This window comes from Megalops cyprinoides, chromosome 7 (assembly GCF_013368585.1).
Source record: "Megalops cyprinoides isolate fMegCyp1 chromosome 7, fMegCyp1.pri, whole genome shotgun sequence".
NCBI classification, from domain to species: Eukaryota; Metazoa; Chordata; class Actinopteri; order Elopiformes; family Megalopidae; genus Megalops; species Megalops cyprinoides.
Genome location: NC_050589.1, coordinates 6530977 through 6550443, shown reverse-complemented (window position 1 = coordinate 6550443; position 19467 = coordinate 6530977). Strand labels below are relative to the sequence as shown.

Below are 19467 nucleotides of genomic sequence, written 5' to 3'. Positions count from 1 at the left end.
AATATATAACGCCATCTTGTTATGCTGGAATCTGGCACTCGTGCTTATTGCAAATTAAGCGAAAGTTCGGATTGGTCAAGTGGATTTGAGATTAGCCTGCTTTCAAAAACAACATAGCATTAAAACATTAGAATAGTCTCGTCTGTACCAATCCAAAATACTGACAAAAAATCCTGTTGACACATGCACAATCTTGTGGTTGCAAAACTGGCAAAATACCTCAAGTAAATTAGCCCATTAAATAGAACTTTTTCATGAAGCTATGCTGTCCTTTTTCCCAAAACATACAGGAATTATCAGAGAGCCAAGATATCACAGGATCACCGTGCTGCACTCTGGCTGAATATTTATTAGTATAGATATGTTGTAGTGTACAAATCTCATGGCGAATCTCGGCTTTTAGAATCCTAATTGGAGGCATAAAATGCTGTACACAAACAATTTTCAGCTTTTAAGGATCTTTCAGTGCTTCCTGTCGTGGTCGTCCCTGGAGCTTCTCACAGCCGATGTCTCAAGCTGAGCTATGAAGATACACATTTTATTTGCCCAACTAATGCATTTGTAGTCATAACTCCCCTAATTGGCACTTTGTACTACATTCTGTTCAGGCCTATTTAAACACAGTTTTGAAACAGTGCTAAATTAAGTTAAATTAAGAGATATTCATACACTGTTGAGCAAAGTGTTTCTGCGGTTTGCTTTGTTCGTAATTTAGAATGAAATGGCTGGATTAGAGAATGGAAGCCGGCCCTTCAAGCTTCTGAAACTCAGTTGATCCTCAAAACCTGCATTTGTGTACATTGCAGTGTGGAGGGTTTAACATAAGATAGGGGTTGTTTCAAAGGGTGGATCACAATCATATATATTTTAACATTTGTCGTCTTTCATGGTTACTTTTAGGCTTTCATGGAGTGATTTTAAGCTTCAAAGTCATTTTTTTTCCTTACTGGCATTTGATGAAAAAAAAAAACTTGTCACATCAGTATCAAAAGTGAGGAAAGGTAACATGGAGGAAGGGTTTGTTTGATGTGTCTAGCACTTTATTTAAGCTAAACACATAACCTGGCTTCAAAATAGCAATCTTCACAGTGGCCAAGCCTGACTATTGTTTCTTTCCAGAATTCTTTTAACTGACTTGTTAGAACAAAGGATGATGTTGCTTGCATCTCCGTTATTCTTCTTTGTGTGTGTGTGTGTGTGTGTGTGTGTGTGTGTGTGTGTACAGATACATATTTATGTATATAGCTCAATCATACCATTTTTATGGCAGGAGAAAGGTGGAGGACTTTGATACATGAGGTTTTAAAAAGATGTTTTTCCTTTAAGAACTGTATCAAACAGGAGGGGACGGTTTGCCATTGTTTAAACATGAGTCATAGTCATAATTACTAAATCAACCAAAACCTGTTTTTATGTTTATATATTATTCGTTGCTGTCAGCAAACAGGAACTGAAGCATTGACTCATATCACAATGAACCATAATGTTAAAAAAAAATAATATTTCCCCTTTTTTGGGCACTGCTTTTGTATTCCTGTAACCTAGCACTTTGTGCTGTTTAGATGACATATTAAAAATTAATATAAATAAAGGTAATTTCTTTACTGACGCACTTAACTTGTTCTCTTTCTCTCTCACTCAAAATTTCAGTCCCTTTTTGAGGATATTCCGAATATATGTGGGATCCTGGTTTTGTAGACATAGGAATATACAAATATACAAAATATGTCCAAAAGGTCCAGAACCACTTTGCATGCCTCTGTGGAAGAAACTGCCAGGCAAATAAGGGGTTTGTCTCATAAAGTATTCATTGTCACCTGGTAACGGCAGCCGTTTATCATTTCACCTGAAATTACAATGGAAACTGATACCTTATCAGAAAGAGAGAGGGACGGGGGGGGACGGGGGGGGGTGTTTAGAGGAGGGAGAAAAGGAGGGAAGTAGAAACAGTGTGTCGATGGTACAAGGGGTGTGTCTGAGGCAAGCCTGGCTTTTTTTTTAACAACCAACTGTTCCTGGATAAGATTACTAATAAGATGTATGCCTGGTTCCTGATCAATAACCTTCCCCCCTAAAGTGTTTTTTTTTTTGTATGTTTTTTTGATGATGTAAATAGTAAGTCTTCAGGCTTATTTGGTTTTTCTTCCTTCCGTATATGTCCCCCTCATCAAAAACATACCTTTACTCATGAAGAAATGCATAAATGTATAATGAAAAGAAGTTCAACTTCCTGTATCTCTGGGATATTTTGGAAGTTTTAATCCAAGATATATATTAAAGCACACATTAATCATCTTCCTCTGCCCTCCTGAGAAATGTATTTATTCAGGAAAAGGTAAACTATTGTTAGGAATATCAATTAGTGTTTAGTGATTGCTGCTCACATCTGCTGTTACAGATAAAGTGTCGGAAGGATAGCTCACATTGTGATCCATATTTATACTGTTATAAATTAGGTTTAGAGGGAAACGTGAGCGTGTGATACATTTGAGGGTTTTGTCCTGAGGTATTTTTATTGCACAATACAGAGAATATTTTTTTTAAATAGGTGATAGATGAGTCAGCTGGGTTAGCAAGAGAAACAATGTCCTCACTTTAAACAAAAACTTCAGTTTTACATATTTGTACAAGCATGTTAAAATGGCTTTTTAAAAAAAAAAAAAAAAAATGTTCCCCACTGAAAAATATTCATCTTCAAATGCACATATCATAAAAGGGCTTTTTTAAATTAATACCTTCTATGTCCACAGCACTGTTAATAATTATTAATCTTTCCAATATAATTATATCTGCCTTTTATCATTTTCAATTTGTCATGAAATAAAAATTCCTCTCAGTAGCTCTAACCCCGAGTACGTATTTTTCAATCCAGTATTTGCTACTCCCTCCCTCCTTCATTTTAATAGAGCTGAAGACTCCACCCCATGAGAGTTGAAAGGCTAGTAGACCACAGAGACAGAGAGGCCAGCCCACTAAGGGGAGGAAAAAAAAGTCTGCTCCGACTGCCTCTCTGCTGTAATTTCCTATCTGCCTATTCAGACAACATCACCAACAGCTTGGTGTGTGTGTGTATGAGCGAACCAGAGAGAGAGAGAGAGAGAGAGACAGCGCAAGCGAGCGAGAGAGAGAGAGAGAGAGCGACAGCAAGAGCAAGCAAGCTAGGGGGAGGCTCTGTATTCTTTCACCTACCCCCCATCAAACCACGAGAGGGAGGGGCCAGACCCCAGCTGCCAATCAAATTCACTCGTGGCAGCCGGCATTATCTTTGCTACAAACTATTGACAGATTACATGTCAAGGAGTTTAGCGCATTATTGAAGGAAGGTTTTTTTTTCTTGTTTGTTGGCTAGTCATTTTAAATTTTGTTCTTTTTAGTTTCACGCACTCCCTCCGTACTTCTAATGATTTTTAAGAGAGTTGAGTTGTATTATGAAAGTTACATGCCTGAGAGGATTTAACTTCGAATTCCCTGAATATGGTGAGTGTTCTTCTTTCCTTACTCTTGTATGACATATGTTGATTCTGTTAGTATTACTATGTCTTTAAAGGTCTGTCTTTGATAGTGACTGTACGTACTTGGAGGGGAAGTTGTTGGTGTTTTTTTTTTACAGAAATGGTGCTGTTCGTCTGCGGCTGAGCTGCACCTATATTTATAACTGTGTGACAGTGCCCAGGGGTGAATGTAAAATTAAGCACGATTCTGTCCGTTCCTCTGCTCCCTTATCACACTGCATATTCACTACCGCAGTGAAAGAGGCAGCAAAAGTTCACCAAAAACTAGTTTCATTTTCTCCTCAAAGAGCCAAATTTATGTCTGTCCAGTGGGGTGAACTGTAAAAAAAAAAAAAAAAAAAAAAAAGGTGATTTCATAGAGAGTGAAAATAAAACTTCATTCGGGACGTATTTGCTCTTTATGTTATTTGCTTGTGTGTGGAACATTTGGGCTGAACGCTGATGCTTTTGGCACTCTTTGACTGTTTTTGGAGATTTTGATAGATATGAACATACGCTGTTCACATACATAGGTATGCAAACTGTCATTAGACTGCCTTGAATGGCCTAAGGGTTTGTTGCCAGGGGGATAGAGCAAACAGTCTGTTGTGTTAGTGGAGTTTTGACATGGGTATAAGGACACATGAAACAAACGATCGTTCCTTCCTTCATTTTTACCTGGTTTGTTCCTTTACATAATTCATTTCACTTTAAGAAGGTAGTTACTATTACTGTGTTACTAGTGGTATAATCACGTAGTCATTATGTCCTTGTAAAATGTACAAGTACAACATATCCAGATGTACATAAAGTAAAAATATCCACTTTGCTCAGTGTATAACCTGAATGCTCTTCGGCTTCGTTTCTGTGTAAGGTTATACTGTATTTATACATTGCATTTTTGTGAAGTAGCTCACACAAGCAGCCTGCTGGATTATGCGATCATAGATACCCAAATATATCTAAGGAGTGTGTGCTTTCAGCTTTATGTTTGTTTGAGGTGTTGTTTTAACTATGTAAGTACGCAGTGAGGTAAGAGAGAGGATGAGATGTATTTGTTATATTCAAATACAACATGGCGTTTTCTATATACCCCTGTTTGTGTGTGTGTGTGTGTGTGTGTGTGTGTGTGTGTGTTTGCATATGTGTGCGTGTGCTTGGGTGCATGTGCACGCATTTGTGTGTGTACTTGTGTTTGTGTATGTGTGAGCATGTGTGTGTGTTTCTGTGTGTGCGTGTATCTCTGTGTATGTATGTGTGTGCATGTCTTTGTATGCGTCAGAAGGCAGTGAAAGTGTTTTAATTTCATTGTAATTTTGTTGTAGATACTGTCATTTTACCGAGTCATGACAGACACATACTGTAGGAACCGTGCCTTACAGCATTCCCTTTCCAAGTTGTGAAATATATGTTTTCAAAAGAAAATGCCATCAGCAACAATAAACGTAAGTTATGCCTGTCTGTATTTCCCTGGAATTTGAAAACGTGGAAAGTCACACGACTATTAGATTAGTTTGAGCTTCGTAATTCTATTTCCCAAACTCCACTGCTGAGATAAATTTTGTGTGAAACTATACATACTCGTTTTTAAATTTGCTTTTTTTGTTTGTTTGTTTGTTTTTTGCTTTGATACTTCCCTACCTTCCCATTATTTATCATGACTTTTTCGTACTGCAACTGCAAACCCTTGTCAGGGGTTTGTGGTGGGCAGCTGACAACCAGTGTCCTTTCCTCCTTGCAGCTTCCTGAGCCACAGAGCCAACCTGATGTTTCTTGTTTTTGGTTTTTATTTTTTCCTATCATTCACTATCCCCACAGTGCTCTTTGTACAGTTATATTTTTATTGACGTGGAGTATAATATTTGTAGTGAAGCAAAATAAGAAGTGGTCTAAAATTAAAGGGGAAGCAGCCATTTTATATATATATATATATATATATATTAGTATTGCTGAATTATTTCTGTTATGTTGAACTGAACATGAACCAGACCAATTCTATTATGTTTTTAAAGTTTTGAATAAGAGTAGAATTCTGTTAATAAAATAAAAAGTGTTTTATCTCAAAAACCTTCTCAAATGTACTGTAGTGAGCCAAAGGGTAGGCAGTTTCCTCTATTGTTGCAGTATTTCTCTATGAATTCAATCTATATGAAAGTAGGAAAAAATATGAAACTTATCTAGACCACACCCTCAATTGTACCTTCTTTTCTAAAGTGCACAGAGTACTTTTCCCCCTCTGTCCTTCTAAATAGCAAGTGGAGTTGTTTTATGGTCATAGCAGGGAGGCATTGCGCTCTTCTTCAGAGAATAGGTTGATTTGGCTGCAGCCCCCTAACCACCTTTACAGCTCCCCTGAAAAGTGGAGGAAATGAGGAGGAAAAATAATCCAAGGTCTGTAGCCTTCAATAACCTTTATCACAATTTAGCAATAACCGAATCAATTTGATGTCTTAAGCAATAAAAAATGCTGTTGCCGTCCTAATTCTCCGGCTCCTCGGATGACAGTAAATTTACATTTTTTAATTAAACTAGCTGGAATTTTTATGAGGGGGCTGGGCTATGCTAATGGGAATGTTGTGTACTGCAGATTAAGAGAGTTTTGAAATAAATTTAGCAGGGAGCCATTATGAAAAAAAAAACCCTAGCCACCGTCTTTAACCCCTTTTATGCCGATTTCTCCTGGGGGATTCCTGCTCCGCTGTCAGGGAAGAGTGGGTTTTGGCAATGAGGTGATTAGTATCGCCATGTCAGCTGAGGCAAAGCATTTACATTCCAATATATAATTTATACCTTGTTTGAGCGGGGCAGAAAATTGGGCATACTGTTTGCTTTTAATGGAAAAACCCTTTGACTTTTAGGTACACATTGTTTAGGAAATAACTGTGAATGTCTTTTTTTCTGTGGTATAAATGTTTCTAGTGTTTGAAAAGGCTGTTTGATTGAAATGTAAATTGTTAGTCGTCTGTGACACACATTTTGTTTCTTTTTTAATTAAGCGGTCACAAAGTATTTTTAACATTTTTTGTGATGTTTGAAAATAAAATAGACAGTGATGTAAGAAAATAAAAAAGACAGACAAAACATTTGCAATTAAATCATGAGAACTTAATTTAATAAAAAAATAATATTGATACATATTTTTTTTTTACATATTTTTTTCCAAGATGTTCTTAAGCCACACTCTTGCTCATATTTTGTTAACTGTTTTTTATGCTTTGAAGTGCATGGTAGAACAGCAACAGAACAATTACAGAGCGAAACCAATGTATAATTATGTTACTGTAAAATAGCCACTCACGAATAGCACTTCAAACATTTGCTAGAATTTTCTCGCATTGTAAAGTGTGAGCCCTGGTGTAATTTTAATGTATATGTTTGTGTAGTTTTATGGTCTCGTTTGAGTGAGTGTGTGATTGATGGTGTCCGGGCCGAGGCTGTGTGCACGCGCGTGTGTGTTTGTGTGCGTGTGCGTGTGTGTGTGTGTTATCTCCGGTTCCGGGAGCAGCAAGCAGTGAGAGTGTGGCCATGGTACCCTGAGACAGCTGATCGTTGGCTGAGCATGTGTTACACTATCAGACGCAGCCTGCAAAACATCCTAATCAACTCAGTTTTCCCCAATACTCCTGTGCTCACCAAATATCCATTTTTACCAGCAAGCAAGGATGGGCAAAGGCAGGGGGAAACAGAAATAATTCAGAAAAATAAAACAGAATGCCACAGTTGTGATCTGGTGCGTGTGTGTGTGGGTGTGTGTGTGTGTGCGCGTGCGTGTGTGCACAGTGTTTGTGTGTGTGAGTGCATGTGTGTATCCATCTGCCTGTGGAGACAGTGACAGGGACCAAGATCAGGGCAAGTGGCTTCACCACCCCCTTCTTCACACCAGTGTCTGTGCACTCAACCAATGGCGAGATCCTAATTAAAACCTCAAAGCTCCCAGTCACCCATACAGAGTAATAGCCTAATTAATACTCCGAAAGGAGAGACATACTCAAGAATAATAAACAGGTTGCACCTAAGGCCTTTATTTGTTTTATTATTGAAATCCGCTGGGGACAGGGTTTTCTCTTATTGTCTTTATCAATATTATATTTAATATTTCAACCATGCAGTGCAAAAGAGAGCAAGTGGGAGAGCAGTTTGCACTGGTAAAATTATTATTATTATTATTATTATTATTATTATTATTATTGTTGTCCATTTATTTTATTTGTTATCCATTCAGTTTTATTTTTGCTATAACCAGTTACAAAAATACTTACCATGATGTTATTATTAGTGGTATCAGTAGCAGGAATATTTCAATCCTCCTGATTTGGAGTGTATCTTTATGAGTAGGCATTTTTATCACTGTAAATCCCCTTGTTGTGGAGACAGGTTGTCTCGAGCATTCCCACGAGTCTCTGGGGACAACTGCTTTTTTTTTTTTGGGAGGAGGTGTACGTCCTGGATACAGGGGAATGTGGAAAAAAAAGAGGCCCGGATTTAATAAACCCCTGCGTCCTCTTAGCTGTGGGAGGTAATTGCATTAGTGGAATTTTAGCATCCATTCTAATTATCTCCATCACAACCAAATGAAAAAAGTGTGACAAATGATGTACATTGAGATACACTTTTCCCTCTTTCTAACCCGCTCTTGAACTGGTTCCTTTAACAGGTACGTTAGAATTTCGAGATGTTGCTGAAATTACAGACAGAGAGTTGGCCCAAAAGATGTACTTCTTACATGCAAAGCTAAGAGGAGGGCTCCCCCTCTTATATGATCTGACATATGAAATTATAATTTCATGCAAAGCAGGAGAGGAAAATAATCTCCTCTTGTTGATACGGCATATAAGAGAGAAAAGAAGAATATGAAGAAGCAATTAGCGCAGTGTAAAATACTTTAGTACGTGAGTCTAAAAGCCGGGGCTCAGCCTGCCCAGAATGAATTTGCATGGTTCGCTTATCGAAGCACACTTATTAGGGCGTCTGAAAGGGAGATTAAGCCAGCACAAAATGTGGCGAATAATCCTTTTAAATGTGGCAGGGGTCTTTAAGGTGTGTGCCACCCGCGCCCAGGTTAGGAGCAGGGGCGGGCAGGGCCACAGGGGGGCGGGGGGTGGGGAGAGGGGTACAGAGCGCACGGTGACACCTTTTTGCCTGGGAAGGCTCAGTGACTCAGTTCACAAGCACGGTGCCGGTGAAATCACCGTGTCTCAATAATGGCTCAGCCCAAGGCTTTCTGTGGTACAGACAGACTTAGGGTGGAGGCCTCTTGCGCTTAAGTACCCTGAAAGTACGGTTCTGAAAAAGCAACCAACGGTTCGTCTCACTGTTATTGTTTTTCCTGTTTATTATGTCACTGGGCGCTAGAAATGATTTGCGGAGGTTCTCGCGGAAAAACCCGGAATAACTGCGTGACATACGCTACCGGGTTGGAGCCAATTAGGTTCCCTTTATGAGGCCAATTTATTAATTCTGGGAACTTCCAACTAAATGCTTCACCTGCATTTCGTTTTTTTCTTAGAGGTGACAAAAGCGATTAGCTGTGGCAATACACTGATAATTTATCTCCTTGAGGGTAATTTAAACATTCTTATCTCTGAAAATGGTGGGGGTTAGAGAGTGGAGGAGTGTTTTGGGTGGTCTTGGATGTTTTGCCTCGCTTCTGTGACACAGCTCCACCAGGCCACCGTCATGTTTAATTTCAGTGACAAATCTCAATGAAATCACCTACGTTTCGAGAACAGGCTGACCAGTTGTTCCAGTGAGTCGAAAATGACTCCTGTGAAAGAAATAAGCCCTATGATTGAATCGGCCGAATTCCTAAACACATAGGACATCTCTCTTTTTTTATGAGAAGTTTTAAGTCTCCATCAGTGCTACAGTCAGCAGAGTCAGAAGGCTTTCTGTTTCTGCTGTGTCAAGCACCCAAGAAGTGAACTTTCCTGACAGGAAATCACCCCCTGCCCCCCCCCCCTTCCCCCAACCTCTCACGCCACCCTCTGTTTTCCTTTAAAAATAGAGAGAAATAAACATGTACTTATTTCTTTCCTGTCACCTTTAGTCTGAAAGAGTGTTTGCTCTAGCGATCCGTAGAGCCGATATCCTGTCCTCTCTGGTAATTGACTGCAAACATGGCCCCAGAGTTTTCAGCCCCCCTTGCCAGCCCCCCCCCCCCCTATTTTTTTTTTCTCTTTCTTTTTTTCATGTGACATTCTATTCAGTTGGGTCAGTAGCAGGCAGCACCAGCAATAATTACTGTCTGTACATGATAAATCTGACGCCCAGCTGTTCTATTCTGTCACCGGCAACAGACTGGGGAGAGAGCGGGGGGCTCAGGAGTTTGCTGTTTGACTGAATTTTTTTTTAAACTCTGAAACTTGATAGGATTACATGGTCTTAGGGCCCACACCTGTTAAGAGGCTGTTAACAGAACAGTTGGCAGTCCCATGGCCGGGGCTTAGTGCTTTTTTCTTCTCTCTCCCCCCTTCTTTTTCCCCCTCTTTCTGAATTTCTCCTTGGTGTGACACGGGGCGAATGTTCCCGGATTTTTCCACCCCCTTTGTGAAAAGTGTTGTGGAGTTGGAGGGCAAGAGAGCGGGGGTCTCGTGTGACACGGAGTCAGTGCGTTTTTCGATCGCCATGTGTGCATGTTTGTGTGTGTTGTGTGCGCGTGTGTGAGTTTGGGTGTGTGTGCGCGTGTGTATTGGAGCGCGTACGTGTGCGTGTGCGTGTGTGTGTGTGTGTGTGTGTGTGTGCGCATGTGTGCGTGCAGATGTGCATGCATGCGCACGCGTGTGTGTATGTCTGTGTGTGTCTGTGTGTGTGTGTATGCGTGTGTGTGTATGCACATGTGTGTGTGTGTGTGTGAGAACAGGGGGTCTCCTGAGACACAGCCTGCTGCCTGCAGTGTGTGCCCCCCCCCCCCCGCCCCAGGGAAACTGACAAATAACATTTTCACAAACAGCACAAAAGAAAGTGAGGAAACAATCTGATTTGGGTTGTTTTGTGGTTGGCTGGGGACAGGTGGTGCTGCTGCCTTGAATTAGTTTAGGGAAAATAAAAGAACACCAAAGAAAAGTTGTAAAAGCTCTCGTGGTGTTTTTTTTTTCTTCTTTTTTTTTAGGCTCTGCTCTCTGCTAGGATATTTGTGAAATGAGTCAAACGACACGTCAGCAATCTGACAAACAAGTCACATGACACTGCCCCCCCCAAGTCCTTTTTATTTTTACAGTTTTATGTACATCTATTCATACGCACTGAGTAATGAGCAAAATTACAGGAAGGGCTGCTCAGACAAGCTGTGTTTTAGTGTCCTGACATGATCTTAAATATGTTCTCATCACATGCAGTAAGTGGTAGAAGACAGCAGAAACTCTGCAGAACAAGAAAGAGCTAATAGGAGGTGTCATTTCTTTTCTGCCTGAACCACAGATTCCTATTGTAAATCGTGGGAAAAGCAATTGTAAATAGGTGTTTTGTTCAGTTTGTGCCTGTGTATTTTTGTCAGTTAATCGGGACATGCATGACCTTGTCAGAAGCGTTAACATGTTAAGGACACTCACTTGGTCTGTGCTCCAGTGAGCATGTCTTCTTTTTTTTTCTGAAAACTCGTCTTTTTCGACATATGCACGTAAAAATCCATGCCGAAGCTCAGAAGAATGTGGGTTGTTGACTGTGATCTGTCTTGCTGCTAAGGCTCTTCCTTCCTTATTTGGCGTGCAGCAGCAGTCACATGGTTGCAAAGCGCGGCTATGGACAGCACAGCCACCTTCTGTGTGCTCTCAACACCTGTCCTGTCTATTGTAATGGAATCTTCTATATTTGGCCAGAAGTTGGGCTCCATTGATTGGTCTGGAGGTCACTGTTCTCAACAGCACTGACAGAGAGGGAGTGAGAGGGAGAGAGAGAGAGAGAGGGAGAGAGACATCTTCTGACACGTTTGGGAGAAATGTTTCTCTCTGGAAAACATTCGGCAAAGTGCCCATTACGCAACCTCACAGATACCTTAAGTGCGCGGGAGACGATGCAATTTTTTTTTTTTGTTAATTATGATAAAAAAAGTTATTCGTAAAGACCCTTTCTCCAAACTCATGCTGCTTACAGTCTGCAATTATATGACTTTTTTGCCATAATTGTGGCAGTAGTTCTCCGAATGAAAGTCATCTTGTCTCACATGGAGCGTGGAAAAAAAGGCAAGGGTGGGACAAAGATAGCAGGGTGGGGATTATGACACAGTAACTTTGGATTGCCCTGATAAGTACCGAGAATACAGAAATAAAACAGGTCAGTTCTGCTTTAAGGACTTTCCATCTCCAGCCTCGCACCAGTAGGGCTGGAGGTGTCATGTCCATAAGTACCTCACCTAATCTTTCCTTCAGAGTAAAATAACCAGTCGCGGTCTTAATTGTTTGGAAAATATCGGTAGCCCCCCTCACCCGGGTGTTCTCTCCCCTCTTCCCTGATTCATTTCACCGTCTGTCCTCGGCTGCTGGAAAATGGCGTTAATTTTTTTATTACCTGTTTGACTCTCCAGCCTTATTACTGTAGCCCCTTAATGTTCTCCGTAACCGTGGAAACCAGATGAATAAACGTCCGCAAAAGAAAATGAGATGATTAAACAGGTCACCCTTGCAAAACAAATTCGCTTGGTCGAGCGCAATTTGTGTACCAAGCGCCTGTCTTAACAGTTTGCTAACAAGGGGATTGTTCACTGGGGTAACAAAGAGAGAGAATGGAAAGAATATAAACAAACTAAATGCTGTGATATCGTCCATTTTTTTGTCTAAAAATACCTAATTGAAAAAGAAATATTGTGGAATCTTTGAGATCTAATGTTTGTCTTGCTGATAGAGTATATATAACATTCAGGAAGGATCTGATTAAAAAAGACTTGTCCTAAAGTGTGTGAGCTACCTTCTCAGGAGAGAATTACATTGCTTTTACATATATAAAGGTTTGCTTTTTGCAGCATTTCCTGCTCTTCCCTTCAGCAATCTGTAGTAAGTCACCAAAATGTGGAAACATGGAAATATATTTAAGTCATTTGGATGGACTTTTACTATTTACTGTATACTGATCCACCTCACTTTTATATGAAGATCATGTGCTGTGACTTTGTCCTGTCAGACACTAATTTCAGTAGCCCTTGTGTCACACAGCAATATGTCACATAAATTTAAGGAAGTGGTTTTCTCAGGTCTGAGGGAAGTATGTTTATATGTCTTAGAAGGGGGGCGGGAGGGGGGGCAGGGGGGCAGGGTGACAGGGGCCAAAAGTGCAGTTAGCCACACAGAGCTCCTTCCATTTATCAGTGTGGCCACCTTCCTCTGCCACTAATTACCCTGGAGGCCGTGATTATGTGGGATGCCTTTCCTTTCTCTTCCATTGGCGCACTTACAAAAGACGATCTCGAAGTTCAGTTTCGCTGGCGTTTTTCCACCGCTCTCGGATCCCCCCCACCCCCCCACTTCCAGCACGCGCCCCCCTCTCCGGGACGGGACCCCTTTTTAAGTCTTATATTTAACGGCGATAAAAAAGAGCTGTGTTTATTTCTTGGTAAATAAGAGACTCGCGAGGGCAAATATAGGTTTCAGAAGATGGAAAAGAAAAAAAAAACGCAGGGTTGAATTAAAACCCCGTCTGCCTTGCCACCGTGACCGCGAATCATAAATTGCGGGGATGCAGTGGTGGTGTTGTTTATAGAAGTGCACCCCAGTACGCCACTCAAGGACTGCGCTGTTTATATAGAAGCTCCACAGTCTTTAGATCAGTCCTCCCCACACAGCCCCCCACCTCCCCACCCCGCCGGGTCTCTGCACAAACTCTAACATCAGTTCAAAAAAAAGCACCCCCCCCCCCCTTCCAAGCATTCACGGGAGCGTTTACAGTACATTTCGGCCCCCCAAAAGGAGGAGGCCGATGAACGGGCACATCTTTTTTTTTTTTTTTTTTTGAGAGTCCCATTTCATCCCTATGCAGGGTGTCCGCGGCAGAAACTGAAAAGCACTTGTGCATTATTGATGTTTTAATTTGTGCAAATGCCTGTGTCTTTGTTAAGTGATTATAGTGCAGCAGAGATAACAGGGAGGTACTTCTCCATCAGGGCAGAGAGCTTCTGCCTCTGCCAGCCGACGCGGCCGCTCCAGCGAACTGCCCAGAGCTCTGGCGCATTGCGTAGTGCGTGCAACTTTGGCACACCTAGTACCGAAAAAGGTGGAAAATGTCAACGTGTCTCAAGATAAAAAAGGCAGTTGATCTTTTGTCCCTTTTTTTTTTTTTTTGAGTTACACCTCTCCCATTTATGGTTCGGTTTTATAGGTCTTTTACATCCCTTATCAAAAATTATTTGATGTAAATATAATAGAACTGGCCTGAAAAGCCCTATAAGCAAATATTCCACATGGCACAGTGGGCGCTGACCTTGGGAAAGAATGCAAAGTTACAATGGCCTCATGCAAGAAAAACAAACCCATAAAATAATACTGGGGAAAGTGAAGCAGTTTAGGTAAATATAAGGGAAGGTCTGTTTTTTATGCCACGATTAGCAAAGGAATAAGGGATCATAAACTTTTCCATGACGTGTCTTTTTTGCCATTGTAATTCGCTCTGTCATTTATGCACGCCACACCATTCCTCAACACAATAGGATGAAAAAAAAAACAAAATGAATAAGCGAAAAATGAATCAATTGGGAAGGTGCTCCGCTGCTGCTCTGATCCGGCTTCGCGGATAAAGACGCGCGAAGGTTGGACGAGCTTAGGAACTACAACCTTATCATCACAGGGCTTCGGTTTGCACGGCACGTCGGGGGCTGTTCCCCGCGAGCGCGCCGGGCCGAAGTTCGAGCGGGGGTGTACGTGAGGTCAGCGCGGCTTCTGCTGTTTGCCGTTCCAGTCATCGCCGTCTCTCTCAGACCCTTTCCCTCCGTCTGTCCTCCTCCCTCCCTCCCTCCCTCCCTCCCTCACTCACTCACTCACTCACTCACTCCCTCCCTCCCCCGACCCAACATAAAAGGGTCCTGCTAAAACCTGCAGCTGTTCACACAACCAGTCCTCCAAACCTGCCTGGTGACATCACACTCACCCATACCTGCCTCACTCTGAGGGGGTGTTCGGCAAAAGCACTATGACGTTTATCGCTGTTGCACTCCATTCAAGCAAAGTCCGCATTTTACACAATATTTCAGGCTCATTCTTCTGACCACCAAAATTGCTGTGGACTGTAAGCATCCCAAAAAATTAACGTGCTTAAATGTTATTCCTCAGAGTAGTGGACAAAGCACCAGAGTAATTTCGCTGAAGTCCTCACCTTGCTGCTAGTATCGTTCCCCAGCTAAGAGAACCTCTCGCTGGGTCCCGTTATATCAGAACTTTTTTTTGATATGTTCTCAATTTTACTATCCTGTTCTCTCATAAAAGTACAGTGAACACAATTAGCTTGCTGCTTCCCCAAGCGTTTACTGTATGACTTTATCAAGCCGTCCCCTGAATTCACAAGCTTTTTAAGGGAAACGCAGGGAAAAAAAGAGCGCATTATTTTCATGATTTGATATCATTTGCAGAGGGCAGAACGTGGCCTTTATTGTGAGCAGGGAGACGAAAAAAAAAGTAGCTGGCAGTGAAATTTTGAATTTCAATTAGCCGTGTAATGCGAACCTGGCCAATTTAATAGAGGCATTTTCTGAATAAGGATACAGCAGCACTTGTAAAACATTAATTAAGTGGAAATGTTTTTTAAAGGAATGGGTAAAGGGGGTCTTTATGTGGACTCTCTGGAAGGAGAAAGGGCGCTTGCCTCCCACAGAATGGAGGCTCTGACATCGGCAGCAACCAATTTTGAAACTTCCTTGGAAAGGAAACAGAAAAGATAGAGACTTTCAGAACATGCAGGAGTAGGTTGCATCATAAACGAGTGGTATCTTTCGTTGAAGTGCAGAAAAGTGCAGCACCCGGGGTGAAAGACGACACCGCCCCAGGAAAGCGAGCCTCTATTTTAACGAGTTTCTACGCAACAGATGACATTTAGGCCATCTATTGGATCATATTGCTCTGACATTATCTCTTATTTCACTAAACCCTGTTTTTATTATTAATTGATTAAAATATAGTGATAGTAGTGGTAGGTAATGCCTCTTCATTAGTTTGACATGACCAATTAAACACGTAAAGTAGATACTAACTTGAGGTGTCCTAAACTTTAACACTAATTTTTGTGTTAAAGTTCAGTTTTGCAATTAGAACATTTTGAATTGTCAAAAGAGAGTAAAAGAAAAAAATGTGTAAAATGTTACATAGATTAGATTAGATGTTTATCTGATGTTTCTTGTCTTCAAATCCGCCTTAGTTTCAATGGATATTTAATTTTCCCCTGGTTGGCCATACGGTCAGTGTTTGCTCACAGAATGGTGTACAGGGCCTGGAACTTCTGTTGGAACTGTTACAATTTGATAATTCCATTCCATTGTGCTGCAATGTCCTGCGGAAGTCTAAGGTGTATTCAAATTATTTTCAGGATATTTCTTTAATCACACACTGGCCGCATGCTTACATATCTGCACAACTATTTCAGGCTTTGAAATTAGGAACTTTTAAAACCACAATTTTTTTTTTTTTTTTAGTGCTTCCGTGTGTTTGAAAATTGCCAGAGGTTGACTTAGGATAAACGTACATGCTCCAGCACTGACCTGAAAGAGTAAAGTACAGTAGTACATTTTATGGCGTGCAGATCTCTCCACTGGGGGAAAAAAAAAAAAAGCGATCACATGTTCAGAGCAGAGGCTCAACATATGTAATTCTCTCATACCCATCCCCACACACACAGCTGCAGATGAGCGCACAGGCACCCACGGCACAGGCTGTGCGGCCAGCAAAGCTACGATCAATTGGAAAGGGTAGTTAAGCTGGCGCTGAAAATCAATGAGCAATTCATGTCCTTGATCAGACTGTGTCATTCCTCTCAATGTTAGAGGCTAAAGCCCATCACATCCTGATACCCCCTCCCTTCACTTAGATCTGAATGTATAAAATACATGTAGGTGCGTCTCTGTGTGTGCGCGCGCGCGTGTGTGTGTGTGTGTGTCTGTGTGTGTGCACGCGTGTGTGTGTCTGTGTGTGCTTGCATGTGTGTGTATATATATGTATATGTGAGTATGTATTTACATTTATATTAAGTTTTTCAAAACTTCCAAACAGAGGCCTCCAGCTTTAGGCCTACGGTAATGCGGTGTTTATTTCTCTCTGCGTGTGCTGTGGAGTTCAGTGCAGGAATGCAGCCTGTTTGGTGGTGCCGTAACCCACTGCGGGGACACTCTGTGACTTCAGAGACAGGCGATATGGCCTGGTGAGCCGTGTGTGTGCACGCATACAAAGAAATGGCCTGAGGTTGGGAAATTTCATCTGTCCAATCAAAGCAGTACTCGATGAGTTAATATCTCAATCAGACCATTAAAAATAGCAAGGGTCGAATTTCAAGGCTCGCAGTTTTTCTAGCCTCGCAAAATGTTGCAATCAATTGCCATGGCATTCCAAGCCGGCAAAATATAGCTATACTGAGTTCACACGGAGCATACAGCCTGCTTACTGGTATGGCAGATGGGGAGGGGTTGGGTGTGTGTGTGTGTGTGTGTGTGTGTGTGTGTGTGCTGGGGGGGTCGGTGTTGGGGGAGAGAGCCGTTCGCATTAGGAGACTGAAAATTCAGTGTTTCAAAATAGTAATTTTGTCCTTATTAATGCCATTAGTGTAACAGTCAGGAGGGATCAGATCAGAGAATGGCCGAAGTAACTCCTCTGTCTCCGTGCAGTGACGGGATCGTGTCAGGAATGATTTGGCCGGCCTGCGCTGATGAGCAAAGTTTCAAGTGCTATTCCATAACTCGACTAAGGGATGTCAGCGTTTGGCTTTCTCCCTCTTCGGCATTTATGGATTCTTTTTTTTATTATTTCAATTCAAAATAAAGATTTGAACGGGCTCTGATCTAATCAAAAGGAGAAGATGTCCACAGCACCCAAACCCTGGAATGTCGGTCCAGGCCTTGCCCTTTATATAGCTCAGCTGCCAGACATTGTGGCCCTTTCCTTAAAGGTAGTGTTAGGGTCATTTTTTAAATCCCAATTTGAATACTGCCAGCACTTGAAATATAAACTTCTTGGCTGTCGTTTCTGAGAACCTATTTTGCTTTTGGAATCTGACCTAATGTCAGGCTGGCAAAGCTTGGCATTGATCTCTCCTCCTAAAAGCCTTTGTATTTTTTAAAATTTTTTTTTTATTTATCGAGGTGCTAGCTTTCAAAGACAATTCTATTTTGCTGTTGTCCCTCCATTTCAAATATTTATTTCGCTGGACTCTGCTTAATGTAATATGTTTGAAAGACCCTTTTTTTCCATCTCTGAATCACTTCAAAGTTAATGGATTTTTTTTTATATCACTGAACAAAGACCTTTTTTAGTGGAGGTCTCTGAATGAGATCGCCGTTTTATTGTGTGGTAGATTGCAGTTAACATTGACATTGTTTTACATGCTGAAATGGACATTGTCAAACTGCCTATTTTGTAACAGCGGTAGCCATCACGCATTGTCACAGAGCACATCTAAGCTGACGTTCGGAAAATAGTGAGTTTCATCACTGTTTTTCTGCAACATTTTCACGCACATGCAGTTGTGAATGATGTCGGGGCGGGTCCAAACGGGGGACGGTCACCCACGACGACTATCTGACACCGTTAATAATGCAAAACTGAGCAAAGCTGTTAACGGACGCTGTTTTGATTAAAGTTGACAACAAATGACATTTCTATGTCGAACCCTCGACGGAAGAAGCACATGGTACAAGGCAGTAATGCACTGGCGTTTCACATGAAACATTTGGTGCGCTCTTTCCCTCCTTCTCTCTCTCTCTCTCTCCCTCTCTCTCTCTCTTTCTCTTTCTCTCTCTGTCACTGATGTAATTTGCTAAATATTGGGATGGCATTTCAGGGGTCCAGTTGTTTGCCTTTAACAGGTGTGGCTCTCGCCTGATAACGTTTTGAAAGCGACTCTCAGTCACAAGCGAAATGCCTCAGATTTAGAGCAGAGGCCTCGGGCGCAGTTGTTGCTCTCCCCCCCCCCCCCCCCCCCCCCCCCCACCCCCGATAAAAAGGAGGGCAAAGGGGGCCGGTTGGAGCAGTTGCCGCGTGAGGTGAGAAATGTCCGGGCAGCTGCCCCCCTGCACGTTTTGTGGAAGAGCTTTTTTTCCTCCATTTCCAATAAAGCAGAAATGGCTGATTGTGGCAACTGCAGCTGACAGAGGCACATTCCCAGGTCACACTGTGTCACACATCACCCCGGCAGAGCATGTCCTCAACTGTGTTTTTACACCGAACGAGCAGGCCAACCCCCTCGTAAAAATTTACCACCACTTACGATTACCACTATTATTATTATTATTGAAGTTATTTGTAATGTTTTGTACTTTTATGTATTGTTCTTAGTGGAAAACGGTAGAAGGATCTCTATCACCATCGTCACCTCTGTAGTAACTGGACCAGCTGCGTGCTACTGTTCTTTTTTTTTTCCTGCCACAATACACCCGTCCCCTCACTCCTCAGGTAAACAGGTTGGGCGCTTCTCTGACAGCAGCGGCTGTCTCTTTGCGTCTCTCTCCCCCTCTCCGCGTGTCAGCGCACCTCTGCGTAGCTCCGTGTCGGCACCGCCGCCACTGCCGCCTCCTCTCTCCTCTCCCCTCCCCTCCTCTCTCTCAATCCATCTACATCATGTCGATCTGTCAGGCTGCCAGTGTCTGTTCCAATTAGATTCCACTTAATACACGTAACCTCGATTAACACGCAATCAAGCTCAGATAAATCATGTCCTTTAAGTCCCCCCCCCTCCCTGTTCTCACCCGTGTTGCTTTGCATTATCCTGTTTCCTCTTCTCGTGGGCTTTATTTGTGGTGGTGTTTTTTGCCACACTGTATAAGATCACGCATTACCCGGTCCACAAAAAGCAAAGTTACGTA

The 19467-nt window shown here is 41.9% G+C and overlaps 1 protein-coding gene across 3 annotated transcripts in view; it reads left to right on the top strand.

Annotated features, from left to right (window-relative positions):
• Positions 1 to 3312: 3312 nt before the first annotated feature.
• Positions 3313 to 19467, top strand: part of casz1 (castor zinc finger 1) — an 87664-nt gene continuing 71509 nt past the window's right edge. For all 3 annotated transcript variants that reach the window (XM_036532540.1, XM_036532538.1, XM_036532539.1), the window contains exon 1: positions 3313 to 3477. In XM_036532540.1, the coding sequence (XP_036388433.1) occupies positions 3429 to 3477 (49 nt within the window). In that variant the 5' untranslated portion in view covers positions 3313 to 3428. The remainder of the gene's footprint in view (positions 3478 to 19467) is intronic.